Source organism: Trichomycterus rosablanca, chromosome 3, assembly GCF_030014385.1.
Source record: "Trichomycterus rosablanca isolate fTriRos1 chromosome 3, fTriRos1.hap1, whole genome shotgun sequence".
NCBI lineage: Eukaryota > Metazoa > Chordata > Actinopteri > Siluriformes > Trichomycteridae > Trichomycterus > Trichomycterus rosablanca.
In genome coordinates this window covers 37,527,377-37,552,596 of record NC_085990.1, presented here as the reverse complement: position 1 = coordinate 37,552,596, position 25,220 = coordinate 37,527,377, and the positions used below count along the sequence as shown (strand labels likewise).

Genomic DNA, 25,220 nt, shown 5'->3' with positions numbered 1-25,220 from the left:
AGATCACTATTGGAAAAATTGCTGTGAATGCCCTGCTGGTTATGGATAACAGGAATGCAAAAGTCGAAACCCAAAAAATACAGTTGGAATGAAGGAATGAAGCCAGAGAACAACTTCTGCAAGTACTATGACTATTCATTACTATTAAATTTTTCTAGCAACGAAAACATCATCTTTATTTGAATTGCAAAGACATGGCCTGAAGCTGATTATAGAACAAACCATGAACTTTTAATGTGCAAGCTTCAAGTGATGCTATTTAAAACAAGTTACATAGGACACATACTTGCACTCAGCAGAACAAGTATGAAGAAACATTTACATTTTCAGCATTTAGCAGACGCTTTTATCCAAAGCGACTTACACAATGAGCAGAACACGATGAGCAATTGAGGGTTAAGGGCCTTGCTCAGGGACCCAACAGTGGCAACTTGGTGGTGGCGGGGCTTGAACCGGCAACCTTCTGTTTACTAGTCCAGTACCTTAACCACTGAGCTATCACTGGCCCTATAACTGAGAAACTGTTAAATATAAACAAACAAAGACCAGAACAGTCCAGACTATGGTCTTCTCCATGATTCCTTATGGAAGTAAAAGCTGGACAATAAAAAGCCATGTTGGAGAGGTATTAATGCCTTTGAACTTTGGTGCTGGTAACAGCTTTCATAAGTACGGCAAAGAAAACAAACAAATGGATCTTTCACTAAATCAAACGTAACCTCTAGTTTAAAGCCTAGATAACCATTATAATTAGTGATAAATCCAAAATTGAATTGCCATCATAAAATTAAAGACTGGCCTAGCCTTTAGTGGTTTAGCCTGAAGAAACAAAAAATGCCATACAACTGCATTAAAACAATATGATGTTTGAAAACAAGTAAATTTATAATTTTATTGGGTTTTATTGTTAAATGTTATTGCTATAAAATAACAAATATGTCAATTAAATACACATACTACACTACACTATAATAACTATAATAACTGTTAAGTTCACCTATTGCTATCAGGGATCAATTGAATATCATTTCTGAGCCAGTTCTTCTCATCCGACATTAATGTCTAAGCTCATAAGTACTCTTTCAACTGAACAGGCACAAATTTCTACATACACTTCTAAATCTTGTAAAGAGTGGAGGCCGCCATAGCCACTAAGGGGGTCAAGTCCATATTAATGCCCATAGTTTTTAAAACACGTCATCAGAGTTAAATGCCTTAGAATGATGTTGGTATACAGGTCCTTCTCAAAAAATTAGCATATTGTGATAAAGTTCATTATTTTCCATAATGTAATGATAAAAATTAAACTTTCATATATTTTAGATTCATTGCACACCAACTGAAATATTTCAGGTCTTTTATTGTTTTAATACTGATGATTTTGGCATACAGCTCATGAAAACCCAAAATTCCTATCTCAAAAAATTAGCATATTTCATCCGACCAATAAAAGAAAAGTGTTTTTAATACAAAAAAAGTCAACCTTCAAATAATTATGTTCAGTTATGCACTCAATACTTGGTCGGGAATCCTTTTGCAGAAATGACTGCTTCAATGCGGCGTGGCATGGAGGCAATCAGCCTGTGGCACTGCTGAGGTGTTATGGAGGCCCAGGATGCTTCGATAGCGGCCTTAAGCTCATCCAGAGTGTTGGGTCTTGTGTCTCTCAACTTTCTCTTCACAATATCCCACAGATTCTCTATGGGGTTCAGGTCAGGAGAGTTGGCAGGCCAATTGAGCACAGTAATACCATGGTCAGTAAACCATTCACCAGTGGTTTTGGCACTGTGAGCAGGTGCCAGGTCGTGCTGAAAAATGAAATCTTCATCTCCATAAAGCTTTTCAGCAGATGGAAGCATGAAGTGCTCCAAAATCTCCTGATAGCTAGCTGCATTGACCCTGCCCTTGATAAAACACAGTGGACCAACACCAGCAGCTGACATGGCACCCCAGACCATCACTGACTGTGGGTACTTGACACTGGACTTCAGGCATTTTGGCATTTCCTTCTCCCCAGTCTTCCTCCAGACTCTGGCACCTTGATTTCCGAAAACAGTACTTTGGACCACTGAGCAACAGTCCAGTGCTGCTTCTCTGTAGCCCAGGTCAGGCGCTTCTGCCGCTGTTTCTGGTTCAAAAGTGGCTTGACCTGGGGAATGCGGCACCTGTAGCCCATTTCCTGCACACGCCTGTGCACGGTGGCTCTGGATGTTTCTACTCCAGACTCAGTCCACTGCTTCCGCAGGTCCCCCAAGGTCTGGAATCGGCCCTTCTCCACAATCTTCCTCAGGGTCCGGTCACCTCTTCTCGTTGTGCAGCGTTTTCTGCCACACTTTTTCCTTCCCACAGACTTCCCACTGAGGTGCCTTGATACAGCACTCTGGGAACAGCCTATTCGTTCAGAAATTTCTTTCTGTGTCTTACCCTCTTGCTTGAGGGTGTCAATGATGGCCTTCTGGACAGCAGTCAGGTCGGCAGTCTTACCCATGATTGCAGTTTTGAGTAATGAACCAGGCTGGGAGTTTTTAAAAGCCTCAGGAATCTTTTGCAGGTGTTTAGAGTTAATTCGTTGATTCAGATGATTAGGTTAATAGCTCGTTTAGAGAACCTTTTCATGATATGCTAATTTTTTGAGATAGGAATTTTGGGTTTTCATGAGCTGTATGCCAAAATCATCAGTATTAAAACAATAAAAGACCTGAAATATTTCAGTTGGTGTGCAATGAATCTAAAATATATGAAAGTTTAATTTTTATCATTACATTATGGAAAATAATGAACTTTATCACAATATGCTAATTTTTTGAGAAGGACCTGTATATGAAAACAAAAAAGGTCAAGATTTTTTAAAAATGAAGTGATTATAAACAGGAGCTTTAACTTACTTCCACCACACAGGTGTAGTCCGAGCCATCCAGCAGTGAGACTTTGCACTGCATGTTTTTTGGCTTCTTGGTCACTTTAATGGGAGACCTGGACAGTTTGCTGGAAGACGACTTGGGAGTGGCAGTACCGTCCTCGGCCGCCTGCTGATCACTTTTGCCCCAGGCAAAACCTCCTGGGTCCTTTGCTCCGTTCTGCTCATTAGAAGGAAAAAAAACAAAGACCAAAAAGTAATCATTCAGAAATACTGGCAGCTTACTTTACCTATACATGCTAAGGTAGTCTAGTCTTATTTGAAAGATATACCTGAACTTATTGACTGATTGAGGTGATGCGTGCAAGGACGCTAAAATAACTACAACATACAATCTACGGGTAGTGCAGTAATATTTGGCAGTGGTGGCTCAGCATGTAAGTTGTTGAACTATCGATTAGAATGTCACTGGTTTAAGCCACACCAATGACAGTTGAGTTCTTAAGCAAGACCGTTAACCTTCATTTGCCTGCATTGTATCCAGTCTCAATTGTAAGTCATTTTGCATCAGTCAAATGCATGTACATGTAAATAACCAAAGGGTTCATTTCAAACAAAATAATATAGAAGGTACACTGTATTATTAACAAAACTGAGCTACATTATAGGATTGTTTTGCCTAGTAGTTTATTGTTCCCCAAATTTCTATTAATTTCAATAAACAGTAAGTCCAAAAAATCCAATATACTAGAATTACTAGGAATACTAGTCACAGCCTCTTACTAAACTGCAGCATCTGGAACAACCGTGTAGAGGGTGACCTATTCAGATTATTCAAATTTACTGTGTGTAGTTTTGAAGATTTTTTCATCTAATGATAAAATCTAATGAAGTGTATTTAATGACTAAAACATACAGCACCTTGTTATGCACACAGTAGCCTACTGGTATGTATTATATTATTATTATATTATTAATTGCTTTCCCAAACTTTTGCCACAAAATTGTAAACATATATTTTTATTTGAAATATCAGTGTAGCAAATCCAGGCCCTTCTTGCTGTGAGGTGACAGCACTATCCACTGCTTCACCACTGTTAAAACACATAAACTTAAATATTAGGAGGGATGTCCACATAAGTCTTGAAACTTCAATGGTTTAACACTTTTAGTTTGTATTGTGACTTAAAGATGTAATGTGAAGATTTTATGTGATATGACCAAACACTATATTGCTATATTACTATCTACATGCATATTTTCTTTTAGAATTCTCGGAATTGTTGTCATCCATTGTACTTGACTTTGATAAGATTTTATTGTTAGGGGATTTTAACATGCACGTAGATGACAGTGCAAGTGGATGGTCCAAAGAATTCTTAGATACTGCTGAATCTTTTAATTTTGTGCAACATGTGTCAGGCCCAACCCATGTTCGTGGACATACTTTGGATTTGGTTTTTACTTTAGGGCTTAGTCTAAATTCTCTGTGGTCGGAAGATTTGGGAATTTCTGACCACAAATGCATTTGCTTTGAGTCTATCTTTCAGTCTAAAGCTGCAAATTCCAAACACATTAGATGCTCTCGGCTTTTTAATGAAGACACAGCGGCAAAATTTTCAGCTATATTTAATGATTTATCTGCACCATTGTTGCAGTCTGCAGATCTTACTGTTATGGCTGATTCTTTTAATGATTTATGTTTAACAGTTTTAGATGAGGTAGCTCCATTTAAGACCAGATCTAAATTAACAACTCTATCTCCTTGGTTAAACAGTGAAATTCTGGATCTCAAAAGGAAACGTAGACAGGCGGAGCGTAAATGGAAACAGTCCCAGCTTCAGGTGCACTACCTGTATATGAGGGATTTGATGGTGGTGTACAACAGTAAAGTTAAGGATGCAAGAGCTGCATATTTTAATAACTTAATTACTGTTAATAGGCATAGGCCAAGGTTCCTGTTTTCTACCATTGATTCTCTCATTAATGGTGTTGAGTTGAACAGGCAAGATTCAGACATTGGATGTGAACAGTTTTTAGAGTACTTTTTAAACAGAATCACTGAAATTAGAGCCAATATTTTTCCTCCTCCGGATTGTGTGGAAATTTGTCCTGTCAGCTATAACAGTGATATTTTAAATTGTTTTACCCCTATTTCTATGGATGAGCTAATGGGAATCGTGCAGTACCTGCAACCATCTTCTAGTTCATTTGATGTGATTCCTCCTAACTTTCTTAAAAAAGTTTTGAAATCAGTGGGTCCTCTTTTGCTAGCCATTGTGAACCTTTCTCTTAGTTCGGGCATTGTACCAACCTGTTTTAAAGTGGCAAGTGTACAGCCTCTTTTGAAGAAGCCAGGCCTTGACCCAAATGATTGTGCTAGCTTTAGACCCATTTCAAAACTTCCTTTTCTATCAAAAATCTTGGAGAAGGTTGTGTCTGATCAACTTCTGCACGCACTGGAAGAAAATAATGTCTTTGAAAAATTTCAGTCTGGTTTTCGAAAAAAGCACAGCACAGAAACTGCACTGGTGAGAATCTTAAATGATATTTTAATGCACTAGATTCAGGGGAAATAACAGTGTTGGTTTTACTTGATCTTAGTGCAGCCTTTGATACAGTAGATCATGATATCCTAATAAACAGGCTCAGTGAATGGATTGGCATATCAGGATCAGCACTGGATTGGTTTCGGTCATTTTTATCCAATAGGAAATTTTCTGTTTCCATTGGAGATAAGATGTCCTTGAAGGCTGATTTTACCTGTGGGGTACCTCAGGGTTCTATTCTTGGCCCTGTTTTATTCTTATTATATATGCTCCCCCTGGGTAATTTAATTAGAAGTTTTAATATTTCTTTTCATTTTTATGCAGACGATATGCAACTGTACCTCTCTGTTAAACGAAATGAATTCAGTGGATTAGGCAATCTAACTGAGTGCATTGCAGCTATCAAGAATTGGATGAATTATAATTTTCTTAAATTAAATGAGGACAAAACCGAAGTTCTAGTTGTTGGTCTAGACAACATACCCAGAGATTTGGAGATGGCCCTTGGTTCTCTCGTTTCAAGAATTAACACTTCCCCAAGAAATTTGGGTGTTGTGTTTGATTCTCACTTGCAATTTTCTGGCCATATAAATAAGCTTGTTCAGTCTTGCTTCCTTCAGCTAAGAAATATTGCAAAGCTTAGACAGGTTTTGTCTTTTCAAGACTTGGAGAAAATCATCCATGCTTTTATTTCATCTCGACTGGATTACTGCAATGCTTTGTATACTTGCCTCAGTCAAGGAGCTGTGTCAAGACTCCAGATGGTTCAGAATGCAGCTGCTCGGCTTTTAACAAAAACTAGACGTAGAGACCACATCAGTCCAGTGCTGGCCTCACTTCATTGGTTGCCAGTAAAATTTAGGATAGATTTTAAAATTTTAGTTCTTACCTTTAAGGCTCTACATGGGGAAGCACCTGATTATATTTGTGAATTGCTGGTTCCTCACAAAAGTTGTAGGTCTTTGAGGTCATCTAATAAAGAGCTTCTGGTTGTGCCCCGTACCAAACAGAGGCGGAAAGGGGACTGTGCTTTTTCTGTCCAGGCTCCTAAATTATGGAATAGTCTCCCACTCGATATCAGACTCTCTGAGTCTACATTAACCTTTAAGAAATGTCTTAAGACACATTTTTATTCATTAGCATTTCAGAGTAGTGATCTTAAGCAATGGGGCTGACGTTCTTTGGTAAAGTGTTTGTGTATGTATATGTGTGTATATATATGTATGTATGTGTAGTTAAAGTGCATTTAAAAATTTTATTTGTGCTATTGTATTAATGTTTTTATGTCACTGTGTAGCTTTTATGATTATTAATTTTTGTGTTTTTATTGTATTATACTTGACCGCATTGTAAAGCACTTTGTGGCTTGGTCCTAGAAAAGCGCTATATAAATAAACTTTACTTACTTACTTACTTACTAAATGAAAAAACACTAAAAAGCTGTAAATAGCAAAAACATTATTCTAAATCTACTATTACATAAAAAGACTGCATTTAGAAACTAAATGTTACCTGTTCTTTTCTAACCGGTGTACTATGACCGGCTGCAGGAGGAAGCTGGCCGTCAAAATGCGGGGCTGTGTGGGGCGGAGCCGCACTGGCACCCTGCTGCTCCGGCTGGCCTTCTAACTCTGAATTCGGTTCTGTTGTCATGGTGATTCAAACTAAAACAAAACCAGCAAGAGTGTAAATATATCATTGTTATTTGTATGTATATACAAAATGCTATGAACATCATTATGTCATATACTGTATATTTGGTAAAGTAAAACCTTTTACTTACAGTGGGGGAAATAAGTATTTGATCCCCTGCTGATTTTGTAAGTTTACCCCCTTACAAAGACTTGAACAGTCTATAATTTTTATGGAAGGTTTATTTTACCAGAGAGAGACAGAATATCAACAAAAAATACAGAAAAAAAAACATTAAATAAAGGTTATAAATTAATTTGTATTTAATTAAGGGAAAAAAGTATTTGATCCCCTACCAACCAGCAAGAATTCTGACCCCCACAGACCGGTTATGTGCCCATGAGGCACACAAATTAGTCCTGTCCCTGTATAAAAGACTCCTGTCACAGAATCAGTTTCTTCCGTTCAAATCTCTCGACCACCATGGGCAAGACCAAAGAGCTATCAAAGGACGTCAGGGACAAGATTGTAGACCTGCACAAGGCTGGAATGGGCTACAAGACCATCAGCAAGAAGCTTGGTGAGAAAGAGACCACTGTTGGTGCGATAATTCGAAAATGGAAGAAATACAAGATCACAGTCAATCACCCTCGCTCTGGAGCTCCATGCAAGATCTCACCTGGTGGGGTAAGAATGATTCTGAGAAAGGTGAGGTCAGTCCAGAATTACATGGGAGGAGCTTGTCAATGATCTCAAGGGAGCTGGGAGCAGAGAAATGCTGGATATGACCCCAAGAACACCATCCCCACTGGGCATTTCTTTGCCTCCAAACACGGCGAGTGGAGTTGATGCCAAAGAGCTCAATTTTGGTCTCATCTGACCATATCACATTCTCCCAAGCTTTCTCTGAATCATTCAGGTGTTCATTGGCAAACTTCAGACGGGCCTGTACATGAGCCGTCTTGAGCAAAGGGACTTTGCGGGCACTGCAGGATCTCAATCCATTACGGCGAAGTGTGTTACTAATGGTTTTCTTGGTGACTGTGCTCCCAGCTCCCTTGAGATCATTGACAAGCTCCTCCCGTGTAATTCTGGGCTGACCTCACCTTTCTCAGAATCATTCTTACCCCACCAGGTGAGATCTTGCATGGAGCTCCAGAGCGAGGGTGATTGACTGTGATCTTGTATTTCTTCCATTTTCGAATTATCGCACCAACAGTGGTCTCTTTCTCACCAAGCTTCTTGCTGATGGTCTTGTAGCCCATTCCAAGATTCTACAATCTTGTCCCTGACGTCCTTTGATAGCTCTTTGGTCTTGCCCATGGTGGTCGAGAGATTTGAACGGAAGAAACTGATTCTGTGACAGGAGTCTTTTATACAGGGACAGGACTAATTTGTGTGCCTCATGGGCACATAACCGGTCTGTGGGGGTCAGAATTCTTGCTGGTTGGTAGGGGATCAAATACTTATTTCCCTTAATTAAATACAAATTAATTTATAACTTTTATTTAATGTTTTTTTTCTGGATTTTTTGTTGATATTCTGTCTCTCTCTGTTAAAATAAACCTTCCATAAAAATTATAGACTGTTCAAGTCTTTGTAAGGGGGTAAACTTACAAAATCAGCAGGGGATCAAATACTTATTTCCCCCACTGTATGTTAAAGGTCAAGATTAGAGATGAAAAAGCAAAATAAAGCAACTGCACAAATGACTTTTTTTTTTACCCCGAGGTGGTTCTGACCTGTATTTTTTCACCCATCTGAGGCTGAAGCCTGTAGGTTTAAGGCTGCCAGGCAAATAATGCTATTTCTGCTCAATTGCTGGATGTGATAAGAATGGGCAATGACTGCATCTACAATGTCCAGAAACAAACTGACTTTATTCTACCAGAGACTAAACTGCAGGGTTATGAACTTTTAATTATTATGTTATAAATATTTTCTTTTTGTGTATTTAGTATCTGTTGACTTAATCTAATATGAATTTATCCAAATGTCCTCTCAACTGCCCAAGGTAAATGGTGATCCATGTTAAGTCTGGTTACTCTCAAGGATTCTTCATTAAAATATATAGGGAGTTCTTTTATGCCACTGTTTCCTCCAACTTGGTGAAATAAAGACCTTGGCATACCAGCTTCAACAGGTCTAAATGTTATCAAGAAGTTAGCTACTTGTGTAACAGTCAAGAACATGACAGGGTGAAAACTGATGAGAGAACACTATGAAAAGAGGTTCAAAATGTTGCAAAGAAAGCACATAAAACATCCAAAAACTTCAAGCTGAGCTGAAGACATGAGACAGGAGTGAAGTTTCAACCAGTGCCATACACTGCACACTGAACAAAACAGGGCTCTATGGGCCTAGGAGGAAGCCACTGCCTAAACAAAGGTATAAAAAGAGCCACAGAACTTAACACACACAATAAAGTTTTTTTTTAAATAGTGCACCCTACCTACAGTGAAATATGGTAAAGGATCCATAATGTTCAGGGGCTGCTTTTACTGCCTCGGGGACTGGAGGCCTTGAACATGTTACATGAACAATGTTAAAGGATTGGCCACCTGCCCATGAGCTTGTTGGACATCCTTACCAAAATCATGGGCAATAACAAGCGTTGCATCCCCTTGCAACTATAACAAACTGTACTATTCTGGAAAAGTCTTCTACAAGATTATGGAGTTTTTCTTTTGGGGGTAATTGTGCCCATTTAGCAAAAGAGCATTAGCAAGGTGAACCATGTAAACTGTATTTAAACTTAATAACATAGTAATAAAAATAACATTGCACTTCTGTAGAAAATGGTATAATCTATGTATATTCCAGCATTAATAGCTAATCATAGTTGATATAGTCAAATTCTTAAATGATTTAAGTGTCACTCTAATGAATAAGTGACATTCCTGTTGGATTGTGTGGTATCCCTGAATGTGCGTCGCAGCAACCCACTTTGGGAACCAGTTGTATAAAGTACTTATGTAGTATCACATTCTCTTTAGTGGAATATCCTGTAAAATAACACCAACCCAGTGAACAAACAGTAAAGTCTTAACTGTGATATTCTAACCAGGGGGTCTGATCTCAGTAATAATCAAATTGGAAACTATGCAGAATAACCGTAATGCTAACAAAATGAATGAATTGTTTTAAAAATGTTTAGGGATGGAGCTGTTGGAAAAAAAAGGAATTGACAGGAACAGTATCTGTTTGTTGGTGGATCAAGCTCTTAGTAAAATCTCATCAGAGATAAATGTGGGCATTGCTGTAACACACTGTGCGTGGCAGAATTACAGCTGCTATGAGCAGCAGTTGAAAAAGGGCATGCTAGACGTTCCGTGTTACTCAACCTCTGTGAACAGTGGGCTAAAAATAGACCTTGAGAATATGCCAGTACACAAGACTTATTGAGCTGAGCCAGAACAGCTGGGTAGGCAAGAGTGGGCGGTACGGGTGTGTGTTACAGGTTTAGTCGGCCATGCTCAGTCCATCAGTGTGACACGGCTATCTCATCTGTCAGTAACATGGCGTAATCCACCCCCACCCACAATGACCTTCAGTGACCCATTGCCTAAAGTACACCACCCGCTCAAAATATTGTGTAGCTATTCATTTCTGTCTATGAATTTGTTTGGTAAACACAGTATGTGTGTAGTTTACATACACAGCAAAAAACATAACTAGGTCAGAATTGAGTATATTTTATATGTATATTTTAATCAAAGTCCCACATTATTTCAAAACAGGACTAACTGAATATATAATTATAATAACAGTATTATTACAGCTACTACATGCAGGTCTGCATCCAGTTTCTCTACTTACAATTTTAAGAGATGACTTTTTTTTCTTTTTTTTTTTACCTTATAACAGATCTTTCTACTGTATTCTCTTCTAATGACTGCTGGCCTCTTTCTGTCATTTCTTAGCATAAAGCTGAGAGCATGATGTGACATCTTGTGTAGTGCACCTGTCCAAGAAGGAACTGTTTCCTGATCCTTGAACTTGTGGATGTATGAACTAATTGTATTGACAGGGATGTTTAAGGTGTTTAACCTTTATCATAAATGTTAGTAATTGCATTAAATGTTCATGAGTAGCAACATCATTTATAATGAGGATTATAATATAATCTGTAAAGTTATCCACTTTTATACTCTATACTCCCACTCTTTAATCACACATCTGGTTGACTCAGATTCAGTGTGTAAATGAATCTATAACAACAGAGACACCAGAGTTAATTGCATTGCTAATTTTAGCAGCTCAGTGACATGTCAAAGCATGCTCCACATGAGATTCAATGTTACCAGCAATGACAGGACTAATAATGTCGAAATAAAATAGGATAGACTGTCAATACAATTTGGACACAGTTGTAAAATATTGAGCTCTGAAATGGCTATAATATGGCAGGTGGACATGAATCCTTGTCAGACTTAAGTCAGATTTAAGTTTTTTTGTCATCTTCGACTTGGTCTATATATACAGGGGTTGGACAATGAAACTGAAACACCTGGTTTTAGACCACAATAATTTATTAGTATGGTGTAGGGCCTCCTTTTGCGGCCAATACAGCTTCAATTCGTCTTGGAAATGACATATACAAGTCCTGCACAGTGGTCAGAGGGATTTTAAGCCATTCTTCTTGCAGGATAGTGGCCAGGTCACTACGTGATGCTGGTGGAGGAAAACATTTCCTGACTCGCTTCTCCAAAACACCCCAAAGTGGCTCAATAATATTTAGATCTGGTGACTGTGCAGGCCATGGGAGATGTTCAACTTCACTTTCATGTTCATCAAACCAATCTTTCACCAGTCTTGCTGTGTGTATTGGTGCATTGTCATCCTGATACACGGCACCGCCATTGGATGCACATGGTCCTCCAGAATGGTTCGGTAGTCCTTGGCAGTGACGCGCCCATCTAGCACAAGTATTGGGCCAAGGGAATGCCATGATATGGCAGCCCAAACCATCACTGATCCACCCCCATGCTTCACTCTGGGCATGCAACAGTCTGGGTGGTACGCTTCTTTGGGGCTTCTCCACACCGTAACTCTCCCGGATGTGGGGAAAACAGTAAAGGTGGACTCATCAGAGAACAATACATGTTTCACATTGTCCACAGCCCAAGATTTGCGCTCCTTGCAAAGAGGGGAAGCTCATTGTCGGCTTACATCATAAAATTTGTCAATTTATTTACACATAAATTGTGCCCTCTGTTCCTTTTACAAGAAATGAAATGGGTTGCAGTTTGTCTTTCGACTTCACTCGCAAAATCCGTGATGGGACTGAAGCTCCCAGTGATTAAGTGACTAATGAAGTGTATTGCTTTGGCAATACGAATGTCCCTATTTGTCATGCCAATAAAGCTTCTTTTGAGTTTGAGAAGTGACGGTGTAGTGCTCAAACGAGCTGTTAATCAAAACGGGATTCAGCCTTTCCACTGATCCTCCAATCATCTTGCAGAAGCTCAGCGTCCATACAAGCGTTGTTGGAGATACAAAAATGTCCATTAAAGTCTTGAACTGATGCAAGTGATGTGAATTGGAGATACAAAATTGTCCATTAAAGTCTTGAACTGATGCAAGTGATGTGAATTGGAGATACAAAATTGTCTTATTTGTATTTTAATGTTGTTAACTGTTAAAAAAAAGAGCAACAATATACTACAAAAATATTGAAAAATGTTGATGCTAATGTTTGATAGTGATAAATTAGTTGCCTAAATCAAGGTAAGCTGTAACAATGCTGATTACTTATACTGACATGTTTATATTTAAAATGATTTATAAATACATTTGACTTTTTGGTTTTCTAGTACAGAGCATTTATAGTTTACCATATTCACTAGTTCACAGCAGCTTTTCAAATCTGTGCCTTAAGCAAAGCACAAATAGTAATCAGTTCAGCTGCAATGTGCTTGATAAGCTAGTGCTTTAGTAAACTGAAGGGCAATATCAGACTTTATATAAGTGCAGATTGTGGAAACTGACATTGTGCCTTGCCCCTTTGTACATGTACCCCTCAATGATGTCATACTGCCAAAGGTAGCTTACTACTTAAGTACTAATACTTTGTTTGCTAGGGTTGACCAGTGCATTTTTCACTTTTCATTTTTAATGCAAAAGGATCTTAGCATGATTAAAAACCTATAACAGATTTCAACATTTCACACAGAGCTCGTCACCACTATCATAAAAACACTTTTGTTTTGGAAGAATGGTGTTTGCATACAATTTTGAAGACATAATGAATCTACATCATGGTGCAAATTGTTAGGTGGTTTGTAGTGGCCCAACAGTTTTACTTTCCTAAATTATGCTTGCTAAATAACTGCATTTTACAAACCAATTTCTCCTTAGTGTTCCACATATCCCAATTAAAGGTCCTAATTACTAATTTACTAGATCCTTCTTGAGTAACTAGTGTTTGCTAATCAATGCATACTAATGAAAAAACTTCCACTGTAAACTACAGATCTAGCCTTACAGGTTTAGGCTTTTTAATGAAAAAGATCATAATATTGTTTTTGTTTTATTCCTGTTTTGTAAGCACATAGATAAAATGATTGACCTGCTCTTCATATCTAAATTTACACCCATGATTAGTAACACCCTCTTTAACAGATATCACAGCTTTCATCTAGTCAGCTAGAAGTCTTTCTATTCTTGTTTTCTCCTCCCTCTGGCAAAATGTCATTAATTCGTAGATATTTCGGGTCATCTTGCAAGCACAGCATATGTACGATCTACCCAGAGATGAGGACAGTCAGGGGTCTGTAAAAGACAGTCATTTACATGTGTAATATTTTATGTGCAGACCTTGAATCATATTAGATCCATGGACATGCTTTACAGTTGGCAAGGTGTTGATTTCATCAAACACACCATTCTTTATTGTGGTAAAATGTTCACCCCATTAGTCCACAGCACAAATATACTGTATATATAGCCATATTATTTCACTGAAAATGTGTCTTTCCTAATGCCAAGTTCACACTACACGACTTTCTGATTTGTCGGGTCGCTGTACAGTTCACACTACACGACTGAATCTTTTGCACTCAGGAGTCTTTCAGTCAGTGTGTATTTCACACTACATGACTGATCGGCGATAGGGGGTTTCACACTACACGATCTATCACCAACTGGAATCGCAGGCAAGCTTCTCTGGTCTCCCTTTTTTTAATGATAACACGTCCAAAAATGCACGTCAACAAGTGGTGAGAGATCAGAGTGTTTGTGCGCTGATGTGCAGCGTAAAATCAAGGAGTAAAAAGAAATGAATCTGAGTGGATTTGGAAACACGAACAGTATGGATTGTGCAGGTTATTAATACTTTTGCAATGCAGCGTGGGTATCATGTTTTGTAGAGGATGATCAAATCAGAAATACTGTAAAACGTGTGTGTGCCGGTGTATTCTGATATAAACTATATTAATTAAGCCTTTGTCCCACCTGTTTACACTTCTCTCCTGCGTTTCCTGTATCTCATTGGCTGTTCGACATGTCACTCATTCCCAGTTGGACATCTCGGATCAGATATCTGACCTGCTAGAAAACTGAATCCAGTCGCCGAGCGATCGGCGAGCCGGTCGGGTCGAGTTGTTGGATAGTTCACACATAGCGATTAAGAGCCGAGTTGTGATCGCCGAGCGAACGCCGAGTTGCTCCCGAGCCGGAAAATCTAGCGCCAACCAGTCGCCGAGCCAAATCTGGGCAAAAATCGTGTAGTGTGAACCAGGCGTAAGCCATATTACCCTTTCTTTTCTCAAAAGTAGAGAAACATAGCCATCCATCACTCTAAGTTCATCTCTTCTTACCTCAGTCTAGACACACTCTAACCAGACTGGGTCTAGAAGTGTTTCAGTCAATTACTCATCAAAGCATTATGAATCACTTCTACTTAAACTGTGCCCTATCTGTGCCTTTAGTACACAAATTAGATGAATTAAGGTGTACATCTGGTGAATCAAGAAAAAATAAAACTCACACAAATGTACACCATTATGGACAGCTGGACACATAACATAACACAACCAAAGGATCTTATGCTACAGCTTAATGCAGCAAAATCAGAATTGGTTATCTAATTGGTTGAAATTAATACTTTAAGGAGTACAATATATAGCATAATTCAGCCTGCTTTAAATACTTCTGATCTGCAATTTTCTTCCAAGGCAGAAAAAATCCCTAAACGATCCCTAAAGGATTCCTACTGTCCACATTTAGGAATTACATAGGGTAAAACTTGCTATGAAATGTTGAGCAATACAAATGTCAACTTTAAAATGAACTGCTATGCCATTTATATTTCAACTAGTGATCTGTCTCTTATTACACATAGTGATAAAGCAAAAATAAAATCAAATGTAAATTCCTGTAGCTTTCTGTTGTAAATGACTACAGTTTAGGAGAGTGCCCAAAATTAAAGAAAAAAGAAGCCCATAGAGCTGAAATGTTATGGACAAACGTATAACATATTAATTGAATTAATCAGTGCCAGTATGGAGAAGTGACTGCTGGTACAATTTATTCTGCATGACAACTACATAATTTATTATTAGTCAAAACAAGTCTAACAAAAAATAAGAAATTACCTGCATATGCACCTAAATTATCATTTTCATCACTTTCATTTAGCCTGATTTGGCCAATTATCATAATTTTGGTCATTATTATTCATCATTGCTAATAACCACATGGAATTAGTGAGCAGCTTAATAATGAACAGTAAACATTTACATACCTTAGGGACAAAACTTTAAAAAAAAAAATGTAATTGACACCAGTATGTAAATTTAATTTCATGTTTTTGAAATTCATTTTCATGTTATAAAACTGCTTTATCCTGTCACGGTGGGTCTGGTTTCCAGGAATCACTGGGCGCAATGCAGTAACACACCCCCGACTGGGCATCAGTTAATCACATGACATCAGCCACACACACACCCCTCCCCCCATAGACACAGTCAATCATGTATTTTAATAAAGTTGAATAAATCTGTGTATCAAGCATTTATTGGTTTTTCTAAAGCTGAGAAACACCATTTACAGATTTTCACCAGCCAATAATTAAAGAAGTGGCAGTTAATTCAGACACATTTTCTTGTAGAAGCATTTTACCTGGACAGTAGGGATGTCCCGATCACGTTTTTTTGTTCCCGATCCAGATCCCGATCATTAATTTTGATGTATTTTCTAGATATTGTCTAGATAAGAACTAGATAATACTGTTCACACAGTGCACACTTCAAGTACATTACAGTTATTCAAATTAATCCAAAGTATATGTTCAACAACTGAATAGCTCTGCAGTGCTGTAGGAAAAAAATTGCCTGCATCCAAGCTATTGCTTAATGTTCTTTTATTTTTACAAGTAGTGCTTAGTAGTTAAAATAGAACACTCAAAATGAGTGAGATAATTACAGTTTCACTTTAAACTTTACATTCAAAGAACACAAAAGTGGTGTAGCAGCTTAACTTGAATATAAAAAAACCCAAATAAGTTACTTAACAGCATTACAGTAAAACCTGAATACCAAAATAAAATGGAAAGTCACTCTTTTGTTATGAAGGAAAGCCAGTTCTTAAAGTGCTTGTATTGTGACAAAGGTTTAATGGACGTTTCTACGTGTCTACGTGTTTTGACCCTTTGGGGCTTCCATAGTGCATGGAATAGTGTGCTTGGCTCTAGCTGTCCGCTACTCAGTACCATAACAGAAGTTAATAAAGTGTTATGCTCCCGACAATTTGTGAATATACCGTGTATTTATTTCTTTATTAAGCAAGTGCATCACTACGACGCTCGCATTGCAGACATTACACTTCACTGTTGGACTTGTTTCACTTTTCAATTTAAAGTATTTCCACACAGCGGACATGCTACCGTAAAACAAAGGATCGGGATTAGGATCTGCCTTTTAAAGCCGATACCGGTCAGTTAAAAAATGCCTTGATCGGCCCCGATTCCGATCTTTGAGATCGGATCGGGACATCCCTACTGGACAGCTTAACACTGATCATCCAAAGCATTAACTTATTTATCTATCCAAAGACTACTATAAGGCGTACTTATGTCCGGCTTGCTTTTGACACCTTTCTCACTTCAACAGCATGCCTGACCAGGGACAGATATTCCTTCTGTCAATGTACTTAAAGGACTTTATTGATTTTAGCAACAAGCTAAATTCTTCTCATTACCAAGTCCTTCAAGGAACAGGTGCAAGCACAAGCTGCATACTACTTACAGGGGTTGGACAAAATAACTGAAACACCTGTCATTTTAGTGTGGGAGGTTTCATGGCTAAATTGGACCAGTCTGGTGGCCAATCTTCATTAATTGCACATTGCACCAGTAAGAGCAGAGTGTGAAGGTTCAATTAGCAGGGTAAGAGCACAGTTTTGCTCAAAATATTGCAATGCACACAACATTATGGGTGACATACCAGAGTTCAAAAGAGGACAAATTGTTGGTGCACGTCTTGCTGGCGCATCTGTGACCAAGACAGCAAGTCTTTGTGATGTATCAAGAGCCACGGTATCCAGGGTAATGTCAGCATACCACCAAGAAGGACAAACCACATCCAACAGGATTAACTGTGGACGCAAGAGGAAGCTGTCTGAAAGGGATGTTCGGGAGCTAACCCGGATTGTATCCAAAAAACATAAAACCATGGCTGCCCAAATCACGGCAGAATTAAATGTGCACCTCAACTCTCCTGTTTCCACCAGAACTGTCCGTCGGGAGCTCCACAGGGTCAATATACACGGCCGGGCTGCTATAGCCAAACCTTTGGTCACTCGTGCCAATGCCAAACGTCGGTTTCAATGGTGCAAGGAGCGCAAATCTTGGGCTGTGGACAATGTGAAACATGTATTGTTCTCTGATGAGTCCACCTTTACTGTTTTCCCCACATCCGGGAGAGTTACGGTGTGGAGAAGCCCCAAAGAAGCGTACCACCCAGACTGTTGCATGCCCAGAGTGAAGCATGGGGGTGGATCAGTGATGGTTTGGGCTGCCATATCATGGTATTCCCTTGGCCCAATACTTGTGCTAGATGGGCGCGTCACTGCCAAGGACTACCGAACCATTCTGGAGGACCATGTGCATCCAATGGCGGTGCCGTGTATCAAGATGACAATGCACCAATACACACAGCAAGACTGGTGAAAGATTGGTTTGATGAACATGAAAGTGAAGTTGAACATCTCCCATGGCCTGCACAGTCACCAGATCTAAATATTATTGAGCCACTTTGGGGTGTTTTGGAGAAGCGAGTCAGGAAATGTTTTCCTCCACCAGCATCACGTAGTGACCTGGCCACTATCCTGCAAGAAGAATGGCTTAAAATCCCTCTGACCACTGTGCAGGACTTGTATATGTCATTTCCAAGACGAATTGATGCTGTATTGGCCGCAAAAGGAGGCCCTACACCATACTAATAAATTATTGTGGTCTAAAACCAGGTGTTTCAGTTATTTTGTCCAACCCCTGTACTTTGTAATACTATTACAAATGCTTAGTGCTTATACAACTAAAATATATTTTTACAGTTAGAGTTTCACAGCCAAAATTACCTAAATATTTCATTTTTATTCATGTAGGCTTTAAAATAATATTAAATAAAATGCTGGTAGTACTAATATAGGTGAATACCACAAGTTTCAAATGCGTTTTGTATATTTAAATTGTGTATTGGCCAATGTATGTAATGCAATGTGTAAATGGCATATGACACTAAAGATAATGAATAGTTATTAAGCATAAAACTGTAGCTTTTTTCAGGTCTGCTGCCTGAGTTGCTATATGCTAACAAACACTATAGCTTGTCTTTGTTTACGCTACTACTCAAATAAAAAGAATTATAACACACAACTGGTTTCTCCATATTAATCAATACAATCATCAGTAAAGTTATCTGTACTGATGTACTTTAGGAACGAAATCATTCAATTTAAATTTATTCATGTTAAACGCAACTGGTTTTACCACTGACCATTAACCAATGCCTAATTCGTTGATTCTGAAGTTTGTATTACGCTCAGCAGGCGCATGTAATCTTACATTTAAAAAATAAAAGCTGACATGTATTACCATAATACAACTATTAATAAATATCAGTCTGTATGTGGGTCAAAGGATGATGTTTTGGTTGCAAAAAGTAATAATATGTATCTTATATATATGAGTGTAAAGACTATTGTAAAAACAGTGCTATGCAGTTAGTTAGTAGAGGAGAATAATGGTACTGGATTTTAAAAAATAGGAGCTATGAACTGGTGCTATGAGGAAATCTGGGTCAAGCTGATCACCTGATGGGTGACATGATTCACTGGTGAGATGTCACTCCATTAGAGATTTAGCAACAGAAATAGTAATTCTTCCTACACTGCTCGGTTTATTCATATACCTTCCCACACAAAAACGAAGATATTTACAGCTTGGATAGGGTTTACAATAGGCTAGATTTTTGTGACCAACAGCCTCATGTAGGTAGGAGGCAGAATTTGTCTGTATCTGTAAAAAACTGTCACATTTACTGACATGTTTTATGGTAAATACTAGAGGTGTTTATGATTAATTGATCAACCAATAACTGATGAACAGTTATAAAGGTTTGTTGTCAGATAAAAAGGTTTTTCAAATTCATTTTAACAGCTTCAGGTTGATTTCAATTGTTAGTTAAGCTACAGATCTATCATATACAGCACACAAGCGCTACAGAGAATGCATCCTGTTTAAAGATGTATCCCATTCCGAAGGAGCATGCTGCAGTTGCAACTCAAAGAGGGAGGCTTTTATACATTTATATCATATCTATTACAGATTAAATTTATAAATTATTTGCTTTAAACTCAAAACAAACTATAAGCTGTTTTGTGTCAGTTTAGGGGTCTGACAGCATCTTAAACTCTGAGCATTTGTATCTGTGTGTACCTTTTTTTACAAAACAATTTGGATACTTTGCATCATGTCCCAGTGAAAAAGTAGAAGTCGTTATCATCTAATGATAACTAATAAAAAAAATAAAACCACCTGAATTACTACTGTTTGATTAGCATGTTTAATCAGATGTGACTTGAAATAAACTGTTAATACTGAATATTTCTGGTCATCATGTTACTGTTTATTTTGCTGTTTAATATTACTGCCATGTAAACCATTTGCAGATAATAGTTTGTTAATCATTTAAAAAATCTGACAAAATCTGCATTCCCTCCACATACAGAGGACAATCACATTATTATAAGTTAACAAAATGTCTTACAACATGCAACCACTATGTTGCTGTTGTATGAAATCATTTGATTTTACAAAGTCAGCTTAGTTGCTATGTCAGTATTTAATAATAAGGAGGTACATCAGTGCCCAAGGCATGAGTGACTTGAATCAGTGTGAAAGGAGACATTTCCCAGGAAGTCCATGGTTATTTTAGTAAGAAAATCCCAGGCCACATTCTACTTGTGCTCCAAGTGTGGCTTTGTAGACAAAAAGGACATATGCTCGAGAGGCCTGCAGTCCAGATCTGTCTCTATTAATAATTTATGCAGCATCCTGAGGAGGAGAATCAGACAATGGCGACTGCTGACTGTTTAGCAGCTGAAGTCATGCATCAAGCAAAAATTGGCAAAAATTTTAAAAGCCTAATTTTCAGGATAGGTGGTGTAACACAACAAAAAAAACACGCCTCTGTCCCAACTGTTTTGGGTGTGTTGCAGGTTTTAAATTCTAAATTTGTTTACATTTACAATACCTTCAAAAGAATTGACAAATCACAGATTGTTGTTTTATTGCATTGTACAAAATGCTTTATAAACTAAACTAAACAAAACCTAAAAAATTTTACAACTTTTTGCAAGTGAAGCCACACGTTACAGCCCTGGACAGGATTGCACAACATCTCTCAGATTAAAAAAGATGAATATGTGGAAAGCAGATTAGATTGTTTGGTCATATGGATCAGCAATTTGCCTGTTACAAGAAAGGCAAGGTTTATGACCAAATGTTCCAAAAGTCAAGCATAAAGGTGGGTAATGATGTGGGGATGTTGTTCTGCTGCTGGAACTGGCCATTATGGCAGTTTGAGTAAAATCATGGATTCAATGAAATACCAGGGCATGTAAAGTTGGAATGTTATGCCTTCTGTGGTAAAATTAAACCTTGATGATAATTGGACTTTCCAGCAAGACAATGATCCCAAGATTAAATCCTATAAAAAAGGCGGTTGCAACACAAAAGCCATCAAACCTCAATGAGCTGGAAGCTTCTGCATGAGAACAATGGGCGAGGCTTCAACAAAAGGGGTGTTAGAATCCTAATAGAGGTTATCAAGGTAAACTGGTGTTTTATTTATTTCTATACACATTAAACTAATATCTTTTTAAGATGAGGGGGTTGAATACATACATATAGGATCAGTAAAAAGTCAATGAGCAGAAAAATACCTATTTCTTTTCTTAAAAATTACTATATTTTGATATATACAGGTACAGTGATAGAATTACATGAAGGTGATGGGGGACTTTCTATGTAACAACTGGTGCTAAACCATTGATAACTGTACTGCATCAAAACATTGGGGAAAATTTAAATATGATAACTGGGGGCGGCACGGTAGCTAAGTGGGTAGCACTGTCGCCTCACAGCAAGAAGATTGTGTAATGAGTAACTACCATTCTTGTCATGAATGTAACCAAAGTTTAAAACATGATGTTAAAATCCTAATAAAACAAACAAATACGATAACTGTAGCTTACCTACAGTATTATAAAGGTAAAGCTTAGTCAAACTGATATGTAAGAGTACATTTCAATGACACTTTTTTTTGCACTGACAAATTAAACATCAATCTATTGTTAAAAGAATTGTAATTATCAAGGTATAGGAAGACATGATGGTAAAGACATGTATTTTGCTTAGTTAGCAGTTTTTTTGGCTCTGTTCCTGACAACAGAACTGCACAGTCAGTAGCTGCTCTTGGCCTCCATGCTGATAAATCCACACCTGGTTTGCTCAGAGCTACTGAAGATGTCTGTGGTAGCATTACACCGTATTACAGGTCAATACTGTCTATTATCACTCTTATGAACATAAGGGTAAATGCAGCCGTTATCAGATTGTTTAGGGGTGACTGCGAGTGAATTATAGTTTACAACAAGTCTATAAACCACACCCGCCGCATTGCAGAAGCAATAGGAAGCAGGCCGGCAACTTAAAGCAAGTCATCAATGTCCCACGATTCTACATCACTGTTAAATACAATGAAACGCCTAAAAGCGACCCAGTACATCAGCTAACCCAAACATCACATCATTCTACATCACATCTCTGCAAACCGATCTGACACATTATGTCTGAAAACGCCTCTGATAAAAATAGATATGACTAATTTAATCATGCCGGTGACATGGCAAATCTATCGGTTCTGCTTTTTCGTGTCATGTGCGTATTTATTACATCCATGCTGTTACACCGGCTTCTCCAATAGATTACTCCGCCTGCAGTTATAAAAGGACATCCATGTCATGTACATCCACTGTAAGCAGTGATGCTAAGATCGCACTTTTTACTTTATATCCGCGTACATCTGTAAATCTAAACAAAAACGCATACACTTACACCTGATTATTACATTGCATAAACAAAATAACGAAATAAATCGCAAAATATTTACCGTTTTTTCACTACACAGCGTGGTGATGCGGTTTCGCGGTGTTCGGTCTCCTCGTGCGTGCACCCAGCCTGCAGGAGCAACCCAGCTTTCTGACCACACGCGCACGCGCAACGCAGCATGCCGGGAAAGCTCAGACTGATCCTTTCACTGACCAAGCTATGCTTTCCAAAAATACAACACAGGCTACTAATACAATACAACTGAATCCCAAAGTTTGTTCAGTTCGTTTTTTAAACAGCAGTCGGTAGTTTGTGGTAACCTTCAGCCTGGCAATATTAAAGATAAATCAATTGACTACATCATCATAACCCCACAGCCATGTGCTTCACATCAACCGCCTAATGTTAGCCAGTGGTTAAGCTACTGGGCAATTAACTGAAAGGTCTAGTGTTCAAACCTAAATACTATTATTCTGCCAATGTTCTCTCGACTGTGTAACCTTCAGTTCCTTTGATTAACAGCTCTGTGGCACAGCTGCGGATTTAGGTGTCACACAGCAGCATGGATCTTGAGGACCAGGGGTTGATCCTCTTTAGCAGGGGTGGGCAATTAAATTTTCCAAGGGGCCACATAAGAAACTGGGACTGTTGTGGAGGGCCGGACCAATAAGGTGAACTTAATTCTGCTCAATATTAATTTGATCTCTTTATTTACGTTTACATTACATTTTCAGCATTTAGCGTTTACGTCTTTATCCAAAGCGACTTACATTACAGTTACACTATACAGTCTGAGCAATTGAGGGTTAAGGGCCTTGCTCAAGGGCCCAAAAGCAGCAACCTGGCAGTGGAGGGGCTTGAACCAGCGACCTTGTATTTACTAGTCCAGTACCTTAAGCACTAGGCTACAACTGCCCACTCTTTATGAGAAGCAGTAAATTGTGCAGTTCTAATAAGCTGTTAATGTTTAGATGTTACAATCAGAAAATTAGAAGTAGGCAGAGAAAAAACATCAACATTATTTTACTATTTAAACAAATAAAAAGCAAAAAAACTAATGTGAACAAATGTGCAGATTTTTAAACTATTTTGTTTGGAGTCTAATTACCACATTTGTTTTTCAGTCCTTTGTTATTGTTGGATATTCTTTTTAAAATCACAAAGCTGGTGCTAACTGCTTCAGTTCTGGATGTGTTAAACTTTATAAAAAGTCTTTGTTGCTTTTGCAGTTTAGATAGAGAAGCTTCAGGTGTGACGATCGTTCATATTGTTGTATTTCTCTGTTTAGTACCGCAACAGCGATTTAGAGCCTAAAGTGTGATCGTTAAACAGCTTTACATCTGACTTCAGTAAATAAATACTTCGGAAGTTCACGTCTTGTTAAAAACTCCACCGTCAATCACACTCAGTTGTGTTCGCATTACGGTGAAGCTGATACACTCGCACACACGAAAACGAAATTTACGGGTATTTAAAGACACAGCGCTCCCGTCAAAATCAATCCTGTTATACTGCATGTTTGATGTACATTTATTTACATCAAATTTTTAATTGCCTCGAACCTCATGCGGGCCGGTTGGGGATGTCTCGCGGGCCGGATGTGGCCCGCGGGCCGTACAATGCCCAGGTCTGCTCTTTAGGATCCTATGATCCTATTTTTTCATGTCTGCGTGGGTTTCCTCTGTGAGCTTAAAACACGGAGAAAGTAACTAGGCTGTTATACACCGATCAGGTATAACATTATGACCACCTTCCAAATAATGTGTTGGCCCCCCTTTTGCTGCCAAAACAGCCCTGCAACTGTGATGCACTGTGTATTCTGACACCTTCAGCAATTTGAGCTACAGTAGCTCGTCTGTTGGATGAGCCTTTGCTCCCCACGTGCATCACTGAGCCTTGGCCGCCCACAACCCTGTCGCCGGTTTACCACTGTTCCTTCCTTGGACCTTTTGATAGATACTGACCACTGCAGACCGGGAACACCCCACAAGAGCTGCAGTTTTGGAGATGCTCTGACCCAGTCTAGCCATCACAATTTGGCCCTTGTCAAACTCGCTCAAATCCTTACGCTTGCCCATTTTTCCTGCTTCTAACACATCAACTTTGAGGATAAAATTTTCACTTGCTGCCTAATATATCCCACCCACTAACAGGTGCCATGATGAAGAGATAATCAGTGTTATTCACTTCACCTGTCAGTGGTTATAATGTTATGCCTGGTCGTTTGTATTTGTCTGTTATACAGTGTATCACAAAAGTGAGTACACCCCTCACATTTCTGCAAATATTTCATTATATCTTTTCATGGGACAACACTATAGACATGAAACTTGGATATAACTTAGAGTAGTCAGTGTACAGCTTGTATAGCAGTGTAGATTTACTGTCTTCTAAAAATACCTCAACACACAGCCATTAATGTCTAAATAGCTGCAACATAAGTGAGTACACCCCACAGTGAACATGTCCAAATTGTGCCCAAATGTGTGGTTGTCCCTCCCTGGTGTCATGTGTCAAGGTCCCAGGTGTAAATGGGGAGCAGGGCTGTTAAATTTGGTGTTTTGGGTAC

At 38.5% G+C, this 25,220-nt stretch overlaps 1 protein-coding gene across 10 annotated transcripts in view; it reads right to left on the bottom strand.

Moving 5' to 3' along the window:
• Window positions 1-22,799, bottom strand: part of epb41l3a (erythrocyte membrane protein band 4.1-like 3a) — an 81,343-nt gene extending 58,544 nt beyond the window's left edge. For all 10 annotated transcript variants that reach the window (XM_062991245.1, XM_062991253.1, XM_062991254.1 and 7 more), the window contains exons 1-3: window positions 22,713-22,799; window positions 6,919-7,070; window positions 2,886-3,077 (exon numbers count right to left, since the gene is read on the bottom strand). In XM_062991245.1, coding sequence (XP_062847315.1) covers window positions 2,886-3,077; window positions 6,919-7,059 — 333 coding nt within the window. In that variant the 5' untranslated portion in view covers window positions 7,060-7,070; window positions 22,713-22,799. The remainder of the gene's footprint in view (window positions 1-2,885; window positions 3,078-6,918; window positions 7,071-22,712) is intronic.
• Window positions 22,800-25,220: the final 2,421 nt, after the last annotated feature.